The 25233-nt window shown below is 37.4% G+C and overlaps 1 protein-coding gene across 1 annotated transcript in view; it reads left to right on the forward strand.

The window, feature by feature from the left end:
* The window catches only part of LOC107597462 (E3 ubiquitin-protein ligase LNX-like), a 40004-nt gene that overhangs the window by 12063 nt on the left and 2708 nt on the right, over positions 1-25233 (forward strand). Inside the window, exons 3-9 of the mRNA XM_016288534.1 lie at positions 10345-10598; positions 13472-13627; positions 16199-16407; positions 17555-17932; positions 20751-20885; positions 22104-22281; positions 22903-23161. Of these exons, the coding sequence (XP_016144020.1) occupies positions 10345-10598; positions 13472-13627; positions 16199-16407; positions 17555-17932; positions 20751-20885; positions 22104-22281; positions 22903-23161 (1569 nt within the window). The remainder of the gene's footprint in view (positions 1-10344; positions 10599-13471; positions 13628-16198; positions 16408-17554; positions 17933-20750; positions 20886-22103; positions 22282-22902; positions 23162-25233) is intronic.

The following is a 25233-nucleotide window of genomic DNA, read 5'->3' on the forward strand; positions in this document are numbered from 1 at the left end:
GTGAATCAGATATCTGCACGATACAGCTGTGTTTGAAAATGGCTTGGCTGCTCTGACTCATAAGAATGTGAATGAGAGCGGCTGGAAGGCTGATCCCTGTCAGTATGAGATTCTAGAAGAATATGACATTTGATTTGTGTACTTCGGTCTGGTTTATATTTTCCTTTTAGTAGGAATAGATCAGTTATTGGTGTGGGGAACGGTGATTGATTTTGTGTATGTGCATTTGTGTATGTCTGCATGCAGCGGATGGCTCCGGTCAAACAGCAGCATGTCGTCATCAGGGTGACGTGCATGTAGTGAGAAAACAGGGCCGTAGCTGTGTTGCCGTGGTGACCTTATTTTCAGGCATAGTGAGCGGATGACCGCTGAACGTGAGCGGGTTTGTCCTGCGGCATTCGCTGGCTCACTCAGTGACCGCATAACCCATCTACTTATCTGTGCCAAGGCACATCACACAAACAGCAAACTGCATAGAGAAAATAAATGTGGGAACCACTGATGTTGACATTAAATTAATATGTACTATATGATCCACCACTGACTGATGTATGTAGATATACATATATCCACTACCAGTGAAATTTTTTAAATATATATATTTAAAATAAGTCTGCATTTATTTGATCAAAATACAGAGAAAGCAGTAATGTTGTAAAATATTATTACAATTTAAAATAACCTTTTTTTTAATAGTGTAATATATTTTTAATAGATACTTCAGAAATCTTTGTAATATGCTAATTTAGTGCTATAGAAACATTTCTTATTAATGTTGAAAACAGTGTTGCCATTACATTTTTCAATATTTTTTTATTTAATATAATTCAATAATTTCTTATATGTATGTGTGTGTATATATATATATATATATATATATATATATACACACACACACATACACAAAATGTCATTATATATTAATGTCCAATACAGCTGAAATACAGTTATGTTTAAATTTAATTTAATAATAAAAAAATTTGCTCAGGTAATTAAGTTAAATATTTTTATGCAAGCTTTTACTTCCAGTAGTTGACTTAACCTTGCAAATATAATGCACATTATCATACAATGAAAGATCTCAGATCTCTGTCTTAGCATTATACAGTATTCACAAAAAAAGGTTGATGAATGAAATGGGGGTCAAATGGGCGTCTACATACCCCCCTAAAAAAGCGGCTGTTGCATCCCTGTCAGGCAATTATCATTTTGGATTATGGCACAGCTTACAAAAGACAGAGGCAAAGTCCTGTTTTATCCCGAGTGTTAATAAGAGATTTCAAAGATAAATGGCTATCTCCTAATAATTACTTCTTGTCAGATTTCCTTCCTTGTAATTACTCATTAAGTTTTAATTTCAGCTTTTACATGCACATGCACCTTTAACTGGTGCGAGGCTGCAAAATCAAAGCAGCCTTCAGTCAAATGAAAAGGATGACCTACATGTGACTGCCACGTTCTCCTCTGCAGAGTCAAATACTGCTTCTGAGCGCTTTCCCCAGAGAGCAAGAGTTCAACAGACTGTCTTACGCTCTTGCCTAAGTGTCTGTCCTGCAGTTGCTCTGCAGTTGTTCTGCGTCCTCTTGCCTTCCTCATCAGGTTAATGATGATGAGGAGCAGGAAGAGCAAAAACGTTGTTGCTAATTCAACACTTTAGCTGCATCCAAGACAGAGAGTTGGCAGAATCCTTTTTCCTGCTCAGCACCTGAGCTCAGGGCCGGATCTACACCTGGGCTGGGTGCTCAGTCACTGCTGGGAGACAGTAAGAGAGTGTAGGAAAGGCACAGGAAGTGGAGGGTGTGTGTTTCCTGTTTGCATGGAAAATACAGACAGCGTGCAAGCAGAAATAGAAAGATATGAAATACTCATCCCACAATATATAGACAGCCAAAACACAAATCCTAATACATATTTAAATATCTACTACAGTTGCATAAGTAAAATTGCAACTAAACTTTGGACATAGTGATCACCAAGCATTTTGATGTGTCTTTTGATTGTCAAATGAGTTTCAAGTGACATAATGGTGGGTAGATGATAAGAAAAGGAAATGCAAATGGCCTGTGGAAAGAGCTTGACTGGACTGTCCACTTTATACACTCATATACTCTCAGAAAAAAAGATTAAAAAAATAAAATATATAAAAATACTTTACTAAGTAAAGTACTAAGTACAAATATGTACTAACATGTACCATTTAGGGCTAAATAAGGTACAAAGATGTACCTTTTAGCATTTGTGCCTTAGGGTACTGCCCCCGTTACAGCTTTGTAACTTTTTTGAGAGTGTAGAACACTTTTTAATGGTTGTGAAGTAAGTTTATCATCAAATGCAGTAGCTACTCAGTATGTGATTTTGGATGAAGCAAATTTCTTAACTAGGCATGGCGCAATGAGATTCCAGCTACAAGCACTTTGTGAGTTCACACTTTATAGCGTCAAATTAAGAGCAATTTTTATGGTTTTCATTGTGGAATTTGAGGGATTTGGCATATTATGAACTTGCAATATAAACTTTTTCGTCATCCACATTTAATGTTTAATATGCAAGATTTTTGGTTCCTAAACCAGTAGCGCAAACCCTCCCCCACAGACGATTTCATTGGTCAACTCAATCAATCATACGGCCACCTGTCAGGAGTAATTCATACTTCACAGATTAAACTCAGATTCAGCTCAGAATAATCATGGATGGATCTGATCGTGACAAACAGTCATGCTATCTATCAAGATGTGCTACAAATGCTTTACTAAGGTTAAGGTTAGGAGTTTGCATTTGTTTCAGCATTGTGGAGGCAGTCAGCACTGTGATTGGCATGACCAATGAAATCTTTAGAATGGGCTTTGGGGTGGGATTTGCACTTGGTTGGGAAAACATGCATTTAATATACATGAGGAACGCTACTTTGGTCCAGTGAGGTTTAGTGTGGATCTACCTGGGATTTTACCACAGAAACAGGTCAAAACGCGAAATAACGAGATTTTGTTTGTCGCTTTAGCATGTCACGTCTATAATAATTATGAAACATAATCATCAAAGATACAAATACATTGCCTCTCAGTTTCAACGGGCTCCTGCGTACTAGTGTAAAAGGCAATGCAGGATCTTGTCGTCACAGTGCCACTCTCGGAGTAAAGATATCTGGAATACTTCATATGTGAAGATATCTGGAAAAGTAGGCCAAGCAGAGCTGCTCAAGTGAAGCTAAAGTGTGAATAAACAGAAGATTACACAAATACACATAAACCAACAGTGAGTTCATTTAAAGATTATTTTGTGCTCTTAGGACAGATGCATATTTTAAAACTTCAGTACACAAGCACACACATGTTCACTGGGGAACAAGGCCTCTTAAAAACACTTAAAATGTACCGTTGGGATGTCAGTTCTGTTCTGTCCTTCTGAATTTGTGCAGAACAACACACAAATGCAAAATGAATGGCATAGAAAGGGCGCGCTCTCTGTCTGCCATGAGAGCCGGTCAGTTGTATCTACCGCTTCAGATTGTGCACAGGTCTTAATGTTAAGCGCTCAGAGCAAAGATAACCCACACTCCAGCAGTATCTCCTGCACACATTAGAGAACTGAAACAGATCACTGTCCTGGTTCTACACTGAGAGGGAGAGAATGTGAGAAATAAAGTCAATGCGGTCGCTCAGCTGGGGGTGGGGAGGGTAGTAGAGGGATGAACATAAATCTGCTGCTGTCTTCATCCTGCTGTTCTCATCACAGAGAAGAAGGGAAACAGAGTAGTGGGAGGGGAGGAGGAAGGTATAGAAAGAAGGTATGAGAGCGAGAGAGAGAAAGATGGTGAAGGAAAAGGGAGGTCTGCATAATTGTCCTTGCAGGCTGCCAGTGTGAGATCATTGGTTGGCTGAGTGAGTCACATGACAGCTTCAGCACAAGGAACTGGTTAATGCTGTCAGTGTTTGTGTCACTGTTCACATGGGATAAATGTAAAGTTTTATTTTTGGGGCAAAGTGTTTTTATTTGTATTTTTAATTCCAATGCAACTTCAGATGCATTAAGGACCAAGGTTATTCTTGTTAACTAAAACTAGAACTAAAACCATTAAAAAATCTAAACATTTTGTTTAGTTTAAGTACTGAAATAACTAAAACTAAAAATAATAAATAAAACTTAAAAACTATATAGACTCTAAATTAATCTGGAGTAAGAACGACCAGTTTCATATGTATGTGGATTTTTTAAAATACTTAGTTAATTGTATACATTAATTTAATTAATTGTATATATATATATATATATATACAGTGGGGAAAAAAAGTATTTAGTCAGCCACCAATTGTGCAAGGGGGCTATCTGTTTGCCCAACCAATTCCAAGCTCCATTTGGTGTTGCTAGTAGCTCAGCTAGAGAGTTCACTAAAGGATAGGGGGGGGGGGGACAGGATGTGAAATTATGAGAAATTTAAGTGGATTTAAAAAATGTCCCCCAATGAGTTTTCCTTGGCCATTCATCTGTCTCTCCTCTTCTCCGGTCTTAATAGTTCTCTCAGAGCTTTTGCTATGAGTGTGTAATCCTCCAGACAATGAATTGCTGGATGTGAATATGTCACTACTCCAAAAGTCCCAAAGAAAAAAGATTTGTGTCTCCTTCTCCCTCCTCCTTCCAGTCTTTTTCTCCCCAAGATTATTGCTTTCCTTAATCCTTCCTCCTTCTGCACTGAAGCTCTGATCGTCAAGCCCATCAGCAGATTAAGTACAGATAAGGAGGAAGACACCTCCTTTGATAAACTTCACAAAGACTGATTAAAGTGCATTTATATGTGTGTGCATGCCTCCCAAGTCAAACATGTCAGAGCAATTAAAGAGATCAGACAGACCGAGCACAACTTTCCGATGATGCATTTCTCTTTACAACTGTTCAAACTGTGAAGAAATGGCAAGACCTCTGCAGTATATCACTCAATCACACACACTATATCAGGAGTCTTAAATTATTACATAGTTTCATACATTAGGATCGCTCAACTGTTAGTTTAACTCGCAAATCAATGTTCATTTTCTGCATTTCACTTTTGACGTATTGCAGCTACTTCAGACAGTTTATTTTGCTTGTTTGTCTGAAATAAAATCCTTGTATTTACTTTATATAAATTAATTCAAATATTTAATTCAAATTAATTAAATATAATATACATTTTAAATGTTTTTAAATATAATTTATATAAATTAACATGAAATTAATATAATATAATATACATTTTTAATTATATACATTTACATTTAAATAATTATTTGTTATTCTTTTACTGGTCCCCAGGTAGTTCAAGAATATACTGACACAATATCCTGCAGTGCTCTGAGATTTCAGATGTCAATCGGAACTGAATGTGCTGCAGTTTTGTCAGAAAATGCATTCTGTGCTGGTGCAGCGTTGCGTTGCAATGCTGTCTGTCGAACAACTACAGTCTCCAGCTCTTTAACTGCTGCAGTGTGTGTGTGTGTGCGTGTGTGTTTGTGTACGCCGGTGTAGCCACTTATAAGAGTGCTGATTGCGTGCGATGATGGCATGATTTAGTATCTTTCTCTCTCTCTTTCTCAGTGGTTCTGCAGTGAGCTATGATGATGACATTTCTGTCCTCTCCTCTCTGTGTGTCAGTCGTACACTGAGCTGTGATTATCCCGATGCTTGGGTCTGGATTAGCAGGCTAGCAGTGGAGATTCCAGGGGGAAGGGATGAAATATCTCACATGTTTATGATACCTCTGCTTCCCTTAAAATGAATACACTTGAGTAGGAATGCAGAGGAGGAATGTATTAGAGTATCTGATGCGATATGCCTTTTAAATACATCCAGGGTGTAATATATAAATTGAAAATGAGAATTAATAAGTATTAACGTTGCATTAAAATGATCATTAATAGTAGTCAAAAGTGTACTAGTATTTTTGTAGGTTTTAATGGCTCTCAGCCACTCTTAAGAACAACCCAACCTTTATCTTTTATTTATCTATTTCTGTATATCTATGTAATATACACATATACATAAATTAGGAACAGATTAAAAGAAAGTAAATAGATCAGAAATTTAGTTGTCAATTAAACATGTCAATATACAGTATATGATGGTTCATACTACAAAAATGTGACAAAAATACAAAGTATATAATATAATATAATAAGGAAAGCATAATTAATGCTGCATGAAAAAAAGAAAGTAAATAGATCAGAAATTAGTATGTTTCATGTCAATAAACATGATCAATTTGAATCATGACAGTTCCTTCTAGAAAATGTTGCAATACATTGCATTGCAAAATTTGCAGTCAAGAGTATATTTAAAAAATGTTACCATGTGTGTTTATGTGATAGATAACAAAAATCTAACCTTCACCATGAGAATCAGTCCAAAAACAACCAGTCCTGCAACAGTACTAGACTGAAAATATGACTGGCACATGATGTGTTCACACACACACACTAAATGTGTGTGTTTGTGTGGAGGTCTTTTTAGGTCAGTTTCAGGAATTGAGTCTGGCATCTCGCTCTGATGGAAATATGTGTGTATGTGTGTCTAAGACTAGTTCATCCCAGTCTTAGAGCTGTGTTATTAGGGTAGGTTCAGGATAATCCATTCACTCAAAAGAGGATTGAAACGTTGATCAGGTTTTGATGACTTAGATTCAGACCACTGTGTATACTGATGTCTGTACTGGAAGACTTAGTGTACTGGATTTAGTGTGTCCGAGTTGTAAGTAGCCAGCGAAATATTCTAGAGATTAATTTCATTATTATTAAGAGGAGAGGAGCACATAATTTTCCCTCTTTTTGTCAGGCCATTATGAGGTCTCTCCGGGCTGTGGCCTACATCTCCACAATCACAATCATAAATAGGAAAAAATGAAAATGAAGAGCAAGATAGAGGTTTGATTTTAGAGGTCTGTCGAGTGCATCTCTCTCTCTCTCTCAATGAATGAATGAATAAATAAATAAATAAAAATAATTCAGGTAAACTAAATTAATAACTAAAACTAACGCAACTAGTAAAACTAAAAACTAGTATACTGAAACTAAAATGAAACAAAACCCTATGAAAAAAAATTACTTGTTTTAGTATCATTGAGATACTATTATATTTTTCAATCAATACTTTACATTAGTTTTTATTTATAGATTTGCTATTTTCATTTTAATTTTAGATAAAGTTTTAGTCATTTTTTGTTTTTATAATTTTTTTTCTCATATTTTTATTTCAGTTTTAGTTTTAGTTATACATCAAGTTAAACTAAAAGAAAATGAAAAACATGCAGTCATAAAATAATAAATAATACAATAATACGTTTGTTTTTAATGTTTTATTTTAGTTCATGTTTATTTCATTTCAAGTAATGAAAATGTTTTTTAATGGTTTCAGCTTTAGTTAACTATAATAACTCTGACTTAAAAATAAATTAAATGTTAACTGAAATACAATTTTTATATAAAATGTATATACAATTTAAAGTAATATAAAACCCTTTGTTTCAAAAAAAACTCTAGAATCAGTGACATTTCATGATAATGACATCCAAACTGGAAAAAGGTGCTTGCTTATTCATTCATTGCTCCATGGAAAAAAAAATAACAATAACAGCATTCAGGTTTGGAAAAACATGAGGATGAGTAAATAATGACTATAAAATAATAATAATTTTCAAGTCTCTTCAAGAAAACTAAAGGCCCATTTAAACTGAAAGAATGCAGGATGGATGACAGTGAAGCGAAAAGGATGCATGAGAAGAAGCTGTTGAGGGTCGGGGTCCAGGGAAGATTGAGAGATGGAGGGAAGTGAATGAATGAAAGAAAGACTGGAACATGGGGAGAGAGCGATGGAAAAGTGCATAAGAGTTGTTAATCTCTTTCTCTCTGTTGCTCTGTGTCCTGCTGCCCGTCCATATGGCTGCATATATGTGTGTGAGAGAATGAAAATGAAAGAGGAGATTGGGTGCAAGGTGACTGACACATGCCGTCATTCATATAATGGGATGGTTGGATTAAACAATAACCTCTGGATTGCTGTTATTGTGGCTGCATGGTTTATGTGTGAGTCTGTCAGGACAAAGGCATGGCTTATGACTTCAGACCACAGACTGCTGCTTTATCTCTAGCAGGAAAGCCTGTTTTAATTAACATCTGCCTAAGCCCATTAACGAAGGAACAGACAAGACCATTGTGTCGCATCTTTTTCTTTGTCTCAGACTCTCTCTTTCTCTCTGCATACAAACACACTGCACAGCACTGTGCAATCTTAACTAATATTATTATTGATATTAATATTGTTCTTATATTAACACAAATAGTATCATTTGCTACAGTGTTCAGAGTTCACTGAGGACTGTTTGGTCAACGCTGGAAAAAAAATATTTTCTTAATCAGTATTTTTTTAAAGCAAAAACTCACTTAACTGTTTTTTTTTTCAGAAAACAAAACTTAATATCTTGTCATTTTGATTCTCAAGTAAATATCTGTTGTTTTGTGTTTTGTTTTTCATTTTGTTTAATTTTCCAACAAACAAAAATCAACGACCCTTCATGAACCTGCCATTTACTTTTCTTCTCTCTCCACTTAGAGAAGAGTAAAACTTGGCTTTTTTAGACATGCAACTCACTTAGGAGACTCTTCTTCACAACTTTATGAATGATGTAAGCGTTTAGACTGACAGACTCAAATCACGGGGGAAAGATCTTGAAGTGAATTATCCCAACTCAGCTGACCACTGGTTGGTCTCCATGGAGCCTCTTTTTGTTATATAATATAAGGAGATGATGTTTCCCTCTCAGGTAATCACACAAATTGCTTTTGGTGGCCACAGAAAAGGCAAAGAGTGTCTTTCATTGACTATACAGTTCTTACAAGTTAGCTGTAAATGACCCCATCCATCCATCCATCTATCCATCTTTCTATCAGTTGTCTGTGGGTCTGTCTGTCAAGTAGTAGTTGTCATCACAAAAAACTCCTAAGCCATAATTTTATCCTGACACATTGTCAATCGACCAGCATGAGGCAGGACTTGAGATCTTTCATCAGTACTGTAACAGAAGCTGATTGAAAGCAGCCGTTGCTCTTTTAGGGTGGTTATTAAGTTTGCACACCTGAGGCACTCCAATCAGTGGTCAGTAATAAGTGAGATATACGGCCAGTGTCAAGCTCTCTGCCACACATACCTTTTCTCTCTTTCTCGCTCTTGTGGCTTCTATGAGGGTGAAGACAGGCATGAATACTAAGACAAAATGCTTTATTTTAAACCAGGTCCCCAAGGCATGGCATCTGTCCTGTATGTGTCCACCCATTGATTTATCTCTTCACAGCCAGCCCTCAGAGAGAGAGCTCTGCTCCAGCAGCCACCATAATAGTGCCATCATTCACTTTACAATTGTTTGAGATGATTTCATTGTTTTCTTGTTAGTATAGGACTACAACTTTTATCCAACTGTTTAGTATTGATGAAATTACCCAATTACATCAAGTGCGCAACTGGGAAGTCTGTCTCTATCTATCTATCTATCTATCTATCTATCTATCTATCTATCTATCTATCTATCTATCTATCTATCTATCTATCTATCTATCTATCTATCTATCTATCTATCTATCTGTCTGTCTGTCTGTCTGTCTACTATCCACCTCTGGGTAGCCCTGCCCACACTGAAACCTCATTGGTCCAAAATAAAACATCAAATATCTTCTGTCTGGATGTGATTGGGTCACATTGTACAGCAGTTTCTAAGTTTTCATTCAGTGTGGACGGGCAAATTGCTTATCGCCAGATAGGACAGTGTGAAGCTCAGATTCAGAATGGAGGAAAACCTGTGACCTTCTGTGAGGGTTTACTTGGGTTTACTCACTGTCTTTGTGTGTGAACATAATGACATTTGAGGAATGCTCTCGAGTACAGATTGAAGCCGCATGTCTATTTCTGGATGTGTTCATATGTAATCTACACTAGCATCTGCCTGTCAGTGTGCATGAGTACAGTAAGGTCATAAAGAGATAGCTTTAGCACATGATTAGTTTTGAAAGGTAAGGAATCTCATTTCAAAGGTGAGGTGTTTTATATTCTAGTCTTTGTGTTCGTTTGCCATGCTTCCAGGGGTGAAACTTCTTTGTTTGTTAGTCTCCTCTGCGACAATGCAGCATAATATATCAGCAACACAAGAATGTAGACTCACAAAAATCAATTACAAGTCCAAATACACCCTCTTGTAACAATGTAATTATTCAGTCTCCTCTATGTGACTTTGCTTTCCTAATTGGCACATAGATGATGACACGTTCATTGTAAGGTAATGAATCTTGCTGACCTAGTTGTCGGTGTGTGTGTGTGTGTGTGTTTTCACAGGTGTAAAGGAGCGTCACATTATGGGCTCTCCGCAGAGAGAAAGCGGCGCTCTCAGGAGGGAGACTGCACAGACAGCACCTCAGAGCTCACTGTGGCAGCACTGCCCGGAGAGGGATGCCCCTCCTCCGCTATCGCCCTCCTATCAGACGAGTCCGGCCTGGTTAACCCTGCCTATGAGCCCAGTGTGGAAGATAACAGCCAATCCGGGAGCACCACCAGCCTGGCAGCACGCAGCGGTTCGAGGAAGAGTGAGTGTGAGTGCACACATTGTGCTTGTGTGTATTTGTCTAAATATTATATTTATAATACAAATCTATCTATATGTATTTATATAGTATAATATAATTTTATATGTATAATTTATATACATATTAATGTTAAATATAATTTTTTTGGTGACTTAAATATTACTTTTATTATATATTTATTTATATACAATACAATGACATTTATAATTTTTTTTATTTTTACATTTTAGAACAAAAACTACATTTTGAAAATTTAGAACAAATTCAGAACAAAATGTTATATATATATATAACTTTTTTTGAATGAAAAAGGTAATTTTACCATTGAGGATATCCTTCACATATAACTATAAATCTTTGTCTTTTCCTCCTTCATATTTACTGAGACAGTTAATCTGACTAATGTACACATTGTTCAAAGTCGCCCTCTGTGCCACTTATGTAATTTTACGCAAAAATCTATTCAAACTGCATGTCTGAAAAGGCTCAGCTAAGACACACAATTGACACTGCAGTTAAAGAAATAAAGAGGAAGATATAGAGAAAGAGAAGAGTTCAAATATGCCTTATAAAATACTTTATGAAGCCTGTTCCTGACCTCCACAAATTAGTTCAGATATGTTTCATTTTCTGACATCCCTTTGAAACGTAAAGCCTGGAGAATGGGGACAATAAATGCTGCTGCACCAGCATGTCTAGCTTTGGGACTGGAAACAGTGTGACACTGCAGCTGAACAAGCTGTCTGCCTCCAATCCGACCAATGCTTCCGTCAGAACTTTGTCCATCAGGACAGAAAGACTGAAAGAATTGAGCAATGAGACAGAAAAAGTGTTTTAACCTTTACAGACCCAGCAAGTTTTGACACAGACTCTCAACTTCTAATAAATCCACAATTATAATAACTAACTTTAGGAACATAAAACAAACTTAACGGATCATTAGTTTGTCAAACACTCTGTAAGTTTTATATATTTTCTCCACTGATCACCTGTAGGGTGTTTAAAAATCTTGGATGTATCGAAATATTAAAAGCTTGTATATAATATAGTTTTGTTTTTGTCTGAAACTTTCATCTGTGATGACTTAAGTTACACAGACATGCAGAAAAAAGTGTCCTGCATTTTCTGTGCTGATTCAGGTCTGACCTGAAGAAGTTATAATCTTACTGCAGTGTCCACAATACAGCACCAGCAGGTGCTTCTTACTTCAGATGTTCATTGCTTGGCCTGCAGGTGTATGGGCTCTCCGCAGAGAGAAAGCGGCGCTCTCAGGAGGGAGACTGCACAGACAGCACCTCAGAGCTCACTGTGGCAGCACTGCCCGGAGAGGGATGCCCCTCCTCCGCTATCGCCCTCCTATCAGACGAGTCCGGCCTGGTTAACCCTGCCTATGAGCCCAGTGTGGAAGATAACAGCCAATCCGGGAGCACCACCAGCCTGGCAGCACGCAGCGGTTCGAGGAAGAGTGAGTGTGAGTGCACACATTGTGCTTGTGTGTATTTGTCTAAATATTATATTTATAATACAAATCTATCTATATGTATTTATATAGTATAATATAATTTTATATGTATAATTTATATACATATTAATGTTAAATATAATTTTTTTGGTGACTTAAATATTACTTTTATTATATATTTATTTATATACAATACAATGACATTTATAATTTTTTTTATTTTTACATTTTAGAACAAAAACTACATTTTGAAAATTTAGAACAAATTCAGAACAAAATGTTATATATATATATAACTTTTTTTGAATGAAAAAGGTAATTTTACCATTGAGGATATCCTTCACATATAACTATAAATCTTTGTCTTTTCCTCCTTCATATTTACTGAGACAGTTAATCTGACTAATGTACACATTGTTCAAAGTCGCCCTCTGTGCCACTTATGTAATTTTACGCAAAAATCTATTCAAACTGCATGTCTGAAAAGGCTCAGCTAAGACACACAATTGACACTGCAGTTAAAGAAATAAAGAGGAAGATATAGAGAAAGAGAAGAGTTCAAATATGCCTTATAAAATACTTTATGAAGCCTGTTCCTGACCTCCACAAATTAGTTCAGATATGTTTCATTTTCTGACATCCCTTTGAAACGTAAAGCCTGGAGAATGGGGACAATAAATGCTGCTGCACCAGCATGTCTAGCTTTGGGACTGGAAACAGTGTGACACTGCAGCTGAACAAGCTGTCTGCCTCCAATCCGACCAATGCTTCCGTCAGAACTTTGTCCATCAGGACAGAAAGACTGAAAGAATTGAGCAATGAGACAGAAAAAGTGTTTTAACCTTTACAGACCCAGCAAGTTTTGACACAGACTCTCAACTTCTAATAAATCCACAATTATAATAACTAACTTTAGGAACATAAAACAAACTTAACGGATCATTAGTTTGTCAAACACTCTGTAAGTTTTATATATTTTCTCCACTGATCACCTGTAGGGTGTTTAAAAATCTTGGATGTATCGAAATATTAAAAGCTTGTATATAATATAGTTTTGTTTTTGTCTGAAACTTTCATCTGTGATGACTTAAGTTACACAGACATGCAGAAAAAAGTGTCCTGCATTTTCTGTGCTGATTCAGGTCTGACCTGAAGAAGTTATAATCTTACTGCAGTGTCCACAATACAGCACCAGCAGGTGCTTCTTACTTCAGATGTTCATTGCTTGGCCTGCAGGTGCAATGTATTATGATGCTCAAAAAAAGAGAGACAATTTGATTGGCTACATTGTGCCAACTCAATTCTGATTGGCTGGAAGTGGACAGCATAATGTGTGAGGGACATGTCCAGGCATGTTTAGTAGCAACGTTTCTTTCTCCTCCTTTCTTACTCAGTTCCTTCTCACATTCATTCACAGATCGCAACTTTGACAGAACGTCAGCGCGTAGTCGCTCTTTTCGCCGCCTGAATCGAGCCTTCAGTGTCCTGAGGAGGACCAAGAGTGGGACAGCAGTGGCCAATGAGACCACAGAGGAGCGAGACAACCTCAGAAATGCCAACATACCACCGGAGGGTGAGTGTGTGTCTTGCAAGTATTGTATTTGGGCATTTTTCAGCTGGTCAAGTTGGAATCCAGATGGTTAACCAGCTAAACACCAACTTGGCTTGGCAAGAAGACCAGCTAGACCAGAAGATTACCAACGGGGTAAGCAGCTAGACAAAATTAAACCAGTTAAGAACAACAAACCAAATTGTTTTTTAGATGCACTGTGTTATAAAATTAGCATGTTTATAGCAAGCATGTTTATAAATATGAAAAGAATTGCTAACTGTGTAGTGTAACTGTGCTGTTATGAAGCATTATTGCATAGCACCTCATAAAACATGAACTTTCCCATTAATATCATTCAATAGCATGCTAAACCAATATCAATGGATAGTAAAAGGAGAAAGGGAGTGTCAGAAGGTGACAGTCTGGTTTGGGTCCGCTCAGCCCCGCAGTAGCATATGGTCCTTTAATAATGCAGATGGAGCCTAAGGGAAACATGTCAGAGAGAGACAGAAAGGAAATGAAGCAGTGTGTCGGGACAGAGGGACTGGACAGATGAACGCTGAGGGAGAGGGTTGCTTTCTGAATGAAAACAAAAGAGAAAAAAAAGTGCTTGGGAGATTGAAAATGAGTGAGGAAAATACTGATAAGCGTGTGTGTTCGTTATGTAACACCCTGGTTGCAGTAGTAATGAGCTTCACTTTCTCTCTCCCTGCAAGCAATCAGAGGCGACGAGAGGAAAATATTGACTTTGAAAGAGAGAAACTGCAGATTGTTGCGGAGAACAGGAGGATACAAGAGAGAGTGTGTGTAGTGGAGAAAGAATGGATAGATAAAGATAAGGAAAGACAAATCACAGAGATTGTTACCGAATCCAGCTGTAGTTTAGAGTCTGTTCAGGCACAGGTGAAGTACGAATATTTCACCCTGAAAACTATATACACTACTATTCAAAAGTTTTGGGTTGGTAAGATTATTTTGAAAAGAAGTCTTTTACGCTCACCAAAGCTGTATTTATTTGATCAAAAATCCAGTAATCCAGTCTTCAGTGTCACACGATCCTTCAGACTCATTTGATACTTAAGAAACATTTCTTATTATTATCAATGTTGCACTGCTTCATATTTTTGTGGTGATACATTTTTTATGGATTATTTAATGAATAGAAAGTTCAAAAGAATGACATTTATTTTAAATAGAAATATTTTGTAACATAAATGTCTTTACTGTCACTTTTAATCGATTTAATGCATTCTTGCTTATTTTTTTTATCAATTATTTTTTTTAAATCTTACTGACCCCAGATTTTTGACTTATATACATCAGAGTTAAACAAATTAGTGGATAAATTATTGAAATAAATGTTAACTCCATCACTGAATACACTGAATAGATTTTCGGGAAGGCTTGGCCCCCCTTGCTTCCTCTGATGGAGCACTGTAATGATTTTCTAAGGCTTGTTTGGCTCTGCTTTGATCTGGACAGATGCCCTTTTTGTGTAGCACAGAAAGTGATGATCATGTGAGAGTTCACGTGTAGGTTGGAGTAGAAAAAGGAAATTATGTGCTGTACAAAAAAATTGATGCAGAATCCAAAATTTGGTGCTTTATTGGAAGGTGTAGAATATTTACAGTGAAGGACAAAACAAATATAAATGAAAACTGTACAAAAAGGAAATGAAATGGCAGCAATGTGCTAATTTGGCTAAACCAACTGGCCCAACTTTGCAACTCTACTCTGACTTAACTTCTCTGAGTCCACAAACAGAACTGAGTAAATTCAGGTAGCAAGCCAATTTATAGGCTGAAGCCCCTCCTACAGGACAAACCAACATAATTGGAATAAACGGAAAAGTATGCAACAATCAAATTCAATATAAACACAAAACACAACAAGATTTAAACTTCCCAAATAATATAAGAAACATTAACAGAAGAGAGATTTATTAAGAAATTATAAGAGAAAAACAGCTGTTCCTAAATTCCCCCCTCTGACATCCCACCAAAATGGTAGCTCCCAAAGGAAGTTACAGCAACTTTAAAAACCAGTTTGAACTAGATTATTGGTTTGGTTGTACAGAGTGAGAACCGAGAAGTTTAACTGCATTCAGATTTGTGAAAATAAAAAGTAATTGTCACATGAATTGTTGTGTGCTGGTATTTTGTTCTTGTAAAAAAAATAGTTACATACTTAATGAAACAAACTATAAAGATTTGAAAATTACAACAAAACACAGAAGTAACAAACGTTGGACTAACAATCTCCATAACACCTGTCTGTTGGGTCCACAGATGTTAAGTTTGCTGGCAATGAACAGTACAAGTGATATAGCCAGTGTTCGAACTATACCGTGGACTTTGGGGGAGCCCACTTGTTTTTTTTTTTTTTTATAACGGGGGGGCGGGGGCTTGCCCATGCCTTAAAGGAGGGCTCACAATGACTTACAAAGACACATAACAGCTACAAGTGTATGCACTACTTGCTTTATGCAAGCATCGTAGTTCGCACCCTGGTTATAGGTGTATATTTGTTAGACCACCTTTATCTAGAAAACAGGTTAGCCTGTGACAGACGCTCTCTTTTTCTCTCTCTCAGTATTTGCATTACCTCAGCTGCATCATCTAATCCCTGATGGTGAAGTCACCAGTATAAAGATCACAAGGGCAGATCCTTGTGAACCACTGGCTATTAGCATTGTTGGGGGCAATGAGACGCCTTTGGTTCGCATCCTCATTCAGGACATCTACAGAGAGGGCGTCATCGCTCGGGATGGAAGACTGCTACCTGGAGATATGATCCTCAAGGTGTGTATGTGCGCTAGATCTGATGTTACATCATAGTACAGTAGGAGTGATTCATTCTGGTTTTGATAGCACATGTTGTCATGGGGTTCACCATCTGTTGTTCAGAGGGGAAGTGTGTGAGGATTCTGCATGTAGCCAGACAGAATCAGATTTATTTATTTATTTATTTTAATGGAAATCTGTGGAATGGACTTCTTTTTCATTTTAAAATGACTATTTTAATGTTATAGCTACTAACCAATAAATGGCCAATATATTAATAGATTAATAATAAATTAACAATAAAACACTAAAACATGTACAGTATAAAAACTGATTTTTATTTTCAGATTTGCTAAAGACTTCGTTTAACTGTGTTGTTAATTTTTTTTATAGATTAACTTTGACTGGAAGACAATGGTAAAACCAATCCAAATGTAAAAATAAAGGAAATGAGCATTAGCACTTAAATAGCCAATGTAAATTGGGGAAGGAAAAAAAAAAGCAGATCAACCGAAATGGTACACTGTGCATCCCTAAAAATGAGAAAGCTGAGAGTACTAATTAATCAAATATTTAAATAGACACGCATTTGCAGCACATCTGTCTTTTTCCAAATCACAGAATTGTAGAAAGACAGAAAGTATGTATTGTTATCTGAGCCATAACCTAATGATTCATGCATCCGGCTTGGAACATTTTCGAATCACTTTCATCTTCCCTCACTGCTATAATTTCTTGTCCTCTCTCTACTTATATTTACATTTATGCTTTTTGCAGACACTTTCATCCAAAACAACTTGATGTCCATTTATACCAAGGACAACATTTAAAATCATTCTACATTTAAATGAATAGCAGAGTTCACACCACAACTATAATGATAAAGGCACAGAGGAACTATATCGTTGGAATCACTTTTAGAATGATTTTTTCCCAACTGGTAAACAATAAAAACACTGACAGCCAATCAGAATCAATTCTACTTTAAAAAGCTCAAGCATTTAAAGTGGCAGACTACAGTTCCCTCCGAATTGAACCCATGACACTGGCATTTCTAGAATCATCCTCTACTGTGTGAGCTTTAAAAACGCAATACAAAAATATTGCAAACATAAAAATATTTATCTTGATTTTGCTCTCTAATCTCATGCTGTCCTCCCTTCAGGTGAATGGTATAGACATCAGTAACGTGCCTCACTGTTACGCTGTGGCGGCTCTGAAGCAGCCCTGCACACTGCTGCGGTTGACCGTACTGCGAGAGCAGCGCCACCGTTACCGCTCCCATCATCACTCTCCCACCGAGGCCTTCCCCACCATCCGGGACGACAGCCTGCATGTGGTCCTCGTTAAGAGGGCTCCAGATGAACAGCTGGGAATCAAGCTGGTGCGTAGGCCTGACGAGCATGGCGTTTTTATCTTCCACCTGCTGGAGGGAGGGCTGGCCGCCCGTGACGGGAGGCTGACAGTAGACGACCGTGTTCTGGCCATCAATGGCCACGACCTGAGATATGGCGCTCCCGAGCATGCTGCGCTGCTTATTCAGGTGAGCAGCATTGTGGGAGGTCAAAAGTAACGTGATGAGTATTAAGGCTTGTGCATAACCAACAGACAAAACGGTGACAATGGCACAAATCAAAAGTGTAAATATGCATCAGAACTGTTCAAAACAAATGCAATTTAAAGTCAATCCCTGATAAAAGTGTCCATAAATGAAAATGAAATGCAGTCTGTTCATGCTAAAAAGCAAAATACAGCCCATCTGACAACATGGATTTTGTTTGCTTCGATGCAAAATGCATCCAACCGACAATAGCGACGTTCATGCAGTAAACCTTAAATTGCAATGAAATTGCATCACCAAAATGCAGTTAAAACCCCTTTAAATGGCCTTTAAAGAGATGTGCGATAGTGAGAGAATCAGTTTTGGTCTTTCTTCATCCTCTCAGATTCTAAGAGGCGCTTTATTCTTTAGTTACTTTTGTCTGTACAATTTCACCCAAAAAAATTTTCCACAACAGAAATAATGAAACCATTAATTTAATGGCTGTGTTCACTCACAGCATCAATATGAAGCTTTTCCGGCAATGCTACAAATTTTGCCAAACTGCCAAAGCTTATTTCAGGTTTTGTTCACACATGATCTCTACATTAAATGTTTCTAAATTTATAGAAAGCCTGTTCAAAAACAAAACAAAACAGACAACCAACAATTAAAAAAACAAAACAAAACCCTTATGTGACAAAAAGCAACAGCCAAGAAATCTATTTTTGATGCAATGCTTCAGGGGTTGACATTTATAAAGCCTAAAATTATTTGAAGTCATGCTAAAAAATGTAAACACTTTTATTGCTAAGCCTTTTCAGCATTTCAAAGAACGAATGTTTACAAAGCCTTCTAATCCTAACCTGTGGCATCTAATTCAGTGAATCATTCATTAAGTGGTAATGATTAGACTTTAACCCAGGATTAGACTTAGTCCTGAGTCCCAAAAAACAACTATTATGGTTCCAAATAAAATTTGGTGTGTTCCTTGAGCAGTATTGCAAAAGATGTAGAGCTTAGATAAGGTTTGTGGCAGTTTATTTGATTGTGGTTTCATCTCGGTGGTGAGAGGTGTGTCATAACAATATGAGAGTAAGAGTAAAGTGAGCGTGTGATTTCGATATGAATTTCAGTGTGGTGGGTCTTTCCGAATGTTGTTATTCGGCTTGCTGCTTCCTGTCTGGTTCAGATTGGTCTCGAAGGAGACAAGATGGCCGCTTACAGCAGGAGTTTCTGACATAGATTTACTGCTGGCAGGAAACTGATTAAATTAGCCCAATTAGGGTGATAACAAGCTAAGCCCACTCATTTAAGAGGCAGCGACAGAGCACTGAACTCCCAAGAACTCCATGGGCTCTCAATGCGAGTGTGTGCGCTTGAGAGCAACAAAAGCTACAGGGATGTCAAAAGAAAGGGTTAATGAACAAAACAGCGATGCTCTCAGATGGAATGACAGAATGGGTGAAAAATAAATCAGAGAGGGAAAAACTAGAACCTGTGCCCTCCTTCAGCTCACACATACACAAAGACTGCAGAATGGATCCCAAATCTCCATATATATTAGTTTTTCTTTAATAAGTACACACTTCTGAGATATAATCACACATTCACACTGAGCTGAAGCTGTAGGGCATTGGCTGTCATCACAACATCTGGTAATTGTGCTTGCTAGACGTCCAGAGATTAATGAGACATTACACACACACTCTCTAGGGTATGAACAAACAATTTAAAATTTTAAATTCAGTTTTTGAACTGTTCGCTCCTCAGGGAAGTTGTTGGCCTCTGTTTGCTCTCCTGCGGAGTTCGAAAGGTTTTTGCCGTAGATGGCTAATGTTAGGCCAACTTTCAGCCACCCTAACGCAGGTGTCAAAGGCCCCATGAAATCAAAATTGGAGTGTGTTGGCTTTTAGCCCATTCCTACAATATAAAGATAGCTATATATTTTCATATAATAAGATACATTTATACAGTAAAACATAAAAATGTGTAAAATATTTTCAGGAAAATATTTTATATTTAATTATTTTTAAATTAATTTATAAATATAAAAATATATATTTTTTGTGCTCAATCATAGTAATTTTTAATGCAGAAACCTTAAAAGAAACATACAATTATGCCTGTGAATGGAATAATATAATCATGATTAATCTCATAATTTCTGAGCAGTTTCTTAGAAAGCAGAATTTCATTCCCATTCAGATTTAAGTATTAACTTATTCTTTTACTATTTATATAAATATTGATGACTCATCTTGCGCTATACAGATTTTTGTCCAATCAAATGCTCTCTACAATAAAATATCCCCGTCAAGCTAGTTATCTTGACACTTCTAGTTAGCATACGTTTTCATCATCATTCATAAAACCTCATGCATTAAACTCTCTTAAGGCCTGTTCACACCAAGAACAATAACTATAAAGATTACTTTAACAATAACTATATTAATGTCCACACCAATGGATGATACCGTTCTGTTTATTATAAGCATACACAACATGCTTATAATAAACTGCAACTTTAAATGCTTGAGCTCTTTACAGCAAGATGGATTATGATTGGCCGTCATTGTTTTTATCATTTATCAGCTGGAAATAAAGAAAGGTATCTGAAAGTGATTACAACAAAATCATTCTACTGTGTCATAATTATAATTGTGGTGTGGACATCCTTTTTCTCACAGAATTAGAACAATTATTAAAACTATATAGTTATGGTTATAGTTATTGTTATTGTCCTTGGTGTGAACGGGCCTTTAATCCCTAAAAATTACATAAAACAGTACACTAATGCTATCTGCTGTGCGTTCTGTAGGCGAGTGAGGACCGCGTCCACTTCATTGTGTCCCGCCAGACTCACATCCCTACTCCGGACATCCTACAGGAGGCGCCGTGGAACATGGAAGGACCACCGCCCTACTCGCCTGTGGATATTGAGCACTCTTTACTGGTGGGTTTCACGAGCATGAACCACACACTCTTTATTTCCCATCCCTCTGCACCGCTTTACTAAACATTCTCTTATTGAGGAAAAAGATCTGAAAGCCTATTACTTCTACATCAAAGAATCAAACAATCAGCCAGCTCACACACGCGCGCGCACACACGCACACACACACACACACACACACACTCCTTTGAGACAGCCGTCTCCAAACCTATTAACAGAAGAAAACCCAGCAGGAGGAAACACAGCCATGGCAGGCTGGATTTCAGTGCTTCTTCTAAATGGGATTTTCTGCTGCTCAATATCTGCACTGACAACTTCCCTTGTTCTAATAAGTGTCAAATTCATTGTTAGTTATTACTCTCTCCCCCTTGCAGAAAAAAAACTTCTCAGACCAGCTTGTGAGGGTTTGCTGGTTTAAGTGTCAATGACAAATAAAGGTGCAGTCACAATTACAGTTGTTCTGTGAATTTTCATAGATCAAATCCAGTCATTTCAATAGGATTCCTATTTGCAGTCTTTTTAAAGTTTAAACTTTAACTATTTTATTTTATAAAGACTTATTGACCTTGACACACAGTAATGAGGATCTGCAGGGGTCCGCTCTATGTTGTAATTTCCTGTTGTTTTTCAAATGGCCCAAAACCCCTATAAAACCAGTCCGGAACAAACCAAACCCTAACATTATATCTCTTCCACTCTCTCTTTCTTTCAATCACTTTTTGTCCTTTCAGTAACTCTTGTTAATTCTCTTTTACACACTTGGAGAGGTGGAAACATTCTGGCAGCATATAGTCAGAAGCTTTTCACTCCTCTGAATTAGACACGGCCTAAGACAGACACACACACACACACACACACAGTCTCTCCAGCGATAAGCCCAACACACTAACTCCAGATCTGATTTTCTGTAGCCGAAGTTTCAGACTAAATATAAACAGCCCTTTTATTGAACTTTAATAACGCTTTTTATTAAGTTAGAACTTAGCGACTGTGTTTGTTGTTCTTGGAGAGAATCCAAGGCAAAATCTGGCCACGGTCAGCAATAACACCGCGTCCTGCAAGCTCAACATTTATTACAAACACACAAGCACACACACAATTTGGGCAGTCATGTGTTCAGAAAGTGTGAATCCAGATCATAGATTAAGAAATGTCATAAACCGAATAATTTGCACGGAAACTTTCTCATCCTTCTCATTTCCTGTCCCTCCATTTTAGGATTCATGCCAAAAGCCTGCATGTTACGAGAAGACGGTGACTCTGCTGAAAGAGCCGCATGATTCTCTCGGCATGACAGTTGCGGGTGGGATGAGCAGCAGGGGATGGGATCTGCCCGTCTACGTCACCAACGTCGACCACAATGGGGTGGTGGGACAAGAAGGCTCGATCCGCAAAGGTACAGCCTCACAACGTGTGTTTAACCTATTCAGACACATATGACAAAGCTGCGCGGGCACGCCTGTTTCCAAGGTGCCCCTCTGATCTTTCCTCCTTTTGAATGCACGTACACACACAAACAAAGACACACCTGCTACTGCATATGTATGACCGTCATCAGCTCGGCAAATATATGCATATAACACTAGAAATTAACACACTCCCACTCGTACACCTGCCATACTGCTAAATCTGTCTCTGTCATACACATTAAGTTTCATGGTCACACTAAGCCATGTTGCAATTCTGGTCTTTCCGTCCCCAAATTTAAGACCTCTTGAAATCATAATTAAAACTTTCTTGTACCATTTAAGACTTTTTAAGGACCTGCAGAAACCCTGTATTAAATGTATAAAACAATCTGCAATTAAAAATGACCCAATTTACATTCAAATCACATTGTGCAGGATTCTTGTTTGCACATTATTTTATGTGCAAACAAGGAAAAATACATTTAAATACATTTAAATCATATCTTCTCATCAAAGAATTGTCTCCTATCAACACAACTCTGCCATGCAACAACAGATCTGTTACGGTCCTATGATCCCCACACTAATGTGACTATCCCGTCTTCTAGGTGACATCCTTCTAATCGTGAATGGGGTTGACCTGACAGGTGTGACTCGGAGCGAGGCTGTGGCTAACCTGAAGAACACCTCGTCCCCAGTGGTCCTGCGGGTACTAGAAATGAGACCCCCAAATGAGAGCTCCCTGGACTGCATGCCCCCCCTGCATTCCCCCTGCGCTCTCTCGCCCTCTTCACCCGGAGACATCAAACTACCCCCGCCTAATGATGACCACTCCCCCCTCTGGGTGTCCTGGCTCCAGCTACCCAGGTACACTGAGCAGAAGTCACACAAAGAAAAATACTAATTAATTTGAATACATTTTATTTGAATTAAGTTTTTTACTGTATATATATATATATATATATATATATATATATATATATAGGATGTTTTCATGCAGTCTGAGAGAAGACATGTTGTGAATGTATCCCAAAATCTGAAAAAAGAAACAATGGTTTTGCCTGTAGTGTCTTGACTTAAATGCCTTGAAACTTTCAAACAAGTCTATGTCAAGCCAACATTTTTAAGGTTTATCTTTTCTAATTTAAACATTTCCAGTTAGATGTCCATACTCTGAATTACAATCAATTTAAATTCTACTTCCTTACTGTGAATTTTTGCCACCTAAGTTCAAATTCAGAAACTAAATTGGAATTTCAAATATATTCCTAAATCAGATCAGAATGCCACACAATCCAAGCACACATACACATTTTTCCAAAACCAGTACAAGACTAGCTTAGAAGACAAGGAAACATTGCATAATATTGTGACGTGTGAATGGGACTAAACTACAGCCCTGTAAATGACTAGACACTGTTTTTACGGTTGTTTTTAGAGCATTTCCATAAAGCTCTTCAAATTAAGAGGTGAACTCCAGTCTTGCCATTGTGATCTTGTTAAAACTGTTTACTGACAAAACAACCTATGTCTTTTTTAACAAGCAGGCACATGCCTACGGGGGTGAAAATCCTCTAAAGCAGAACATGTGGTATGCTCCAAATGAATTTCAGCGTGGGAAAGTCCAAATCCCTCTCAGCAGGGGTGCACCAAAGTCTACCACTAAATTAGGTGTGTATATAGTAAAATTAGAAGCATTACAGTGAAAGTGCTTGAGATGTTCTCTTTGATGCACGGTTTTAGTTCACTAGAATCGTTTTCAGTCGAAAGTAAAGATGCATTCGAGGCTGGTGTAAAGACACTGTTTATTTGTCGACACTTTGAAGCCATAAAACAGGTTGTTACCAAGATATATGGCAGCTTTTTCTTTGAATATTTATTAGCAACTGAAAAAAGCACAAATGTCAGGACATGTCAAAACTTCTCCAGGGCCCAAAACACCCTCAGACCCCAGAGGGTTAACCTATTCAGACACATATGACAAAGCTGCGCGGGCACGCCTGTTTCCAAGGTGCCCCTCTGATCGTTCCTCCTTTTGAATGCACGTACACACACAAACAAAGACACACCTGCTACTGCATATGTATGACCGTCATCAGCTCGGCAAATATATGCATATAACACTAGAAATTAACACACTCCCACTCGTACACCTGCCATACTGCTAAATCTGTCTCTGTCATACACATTCACAATTATCAGCTTCAAACTGAGCGTATGGAAGTTTTTCAGGTTTATTTCTGTCATATGTGACATGTACAGTATGTAGGCATGTGAAATTGTGATCATGCACAGGCTGGTGTATGGAGGCATTGGTTTAAAGTATCTATCAAATGCAGACACACACATGCAAGATCAAAGCTTTGAGTCTTTATATGCTGTACAAAGGTGTGGTAAGCTCAGTGTTTGAACTGAGCCAGAACCTTCAGGAGGGTCTGATATTTGGAAGAAAGTAGGTTTTAGAAAGTGCATCCTGTAAAGTGGGTTAGCTGGTAACAAACTACAACTAGTTACTCTTTCCATTTTGTGCACAACTATGCATTTCATGCTTTACCAGGTATTATGTATTTTATTATCTAGCGTTTTAACTACTGACATTGGGTTTTAATTTATTACAAATAAACGGAATGTATTTTATTAAAAATAATCTTATATATATACTAAAGTTTGGGGTCAGTAAGATTTTTTTAAATATGTTTTTAAAATCTGCATTTACCCAGGCTGCATTTATTTGATCAAAAACACAGTAAAAACATTAATATTGTGAAATAGCATTACATTATATTTAAAATAGCTTTTCCATTTTAACATATTTTAAAATACAATTCATTCCTGTGATGGCAACTTTCAGCAGTCAATACTCCAGTCTCTTCAGTGTCACGTGATCCTTCAGAAATCATTCTCATTATGCTGATTTGATACTCGAGAGACATTTCTCA

Source organism: Sinocyclocheilus grahami, unplaced genomic scaffold, assembly GCF_001515645.1.
Source record: "Sinocyclocheilus grahami isolate Dianchi unplaced genomic scaffold, SAMN03320097.WGS_v1.1 scaffold232.1, whole genome shotgun sequence".
In the NCBI taxonomy this organism is placed as follows: Eukaryota; Metazoa; Chordata; class Actinopteri; order Cypriniformes; family Cyprinidae; genus Sinocyclocheilus; species Sinocyclocheilus grahami.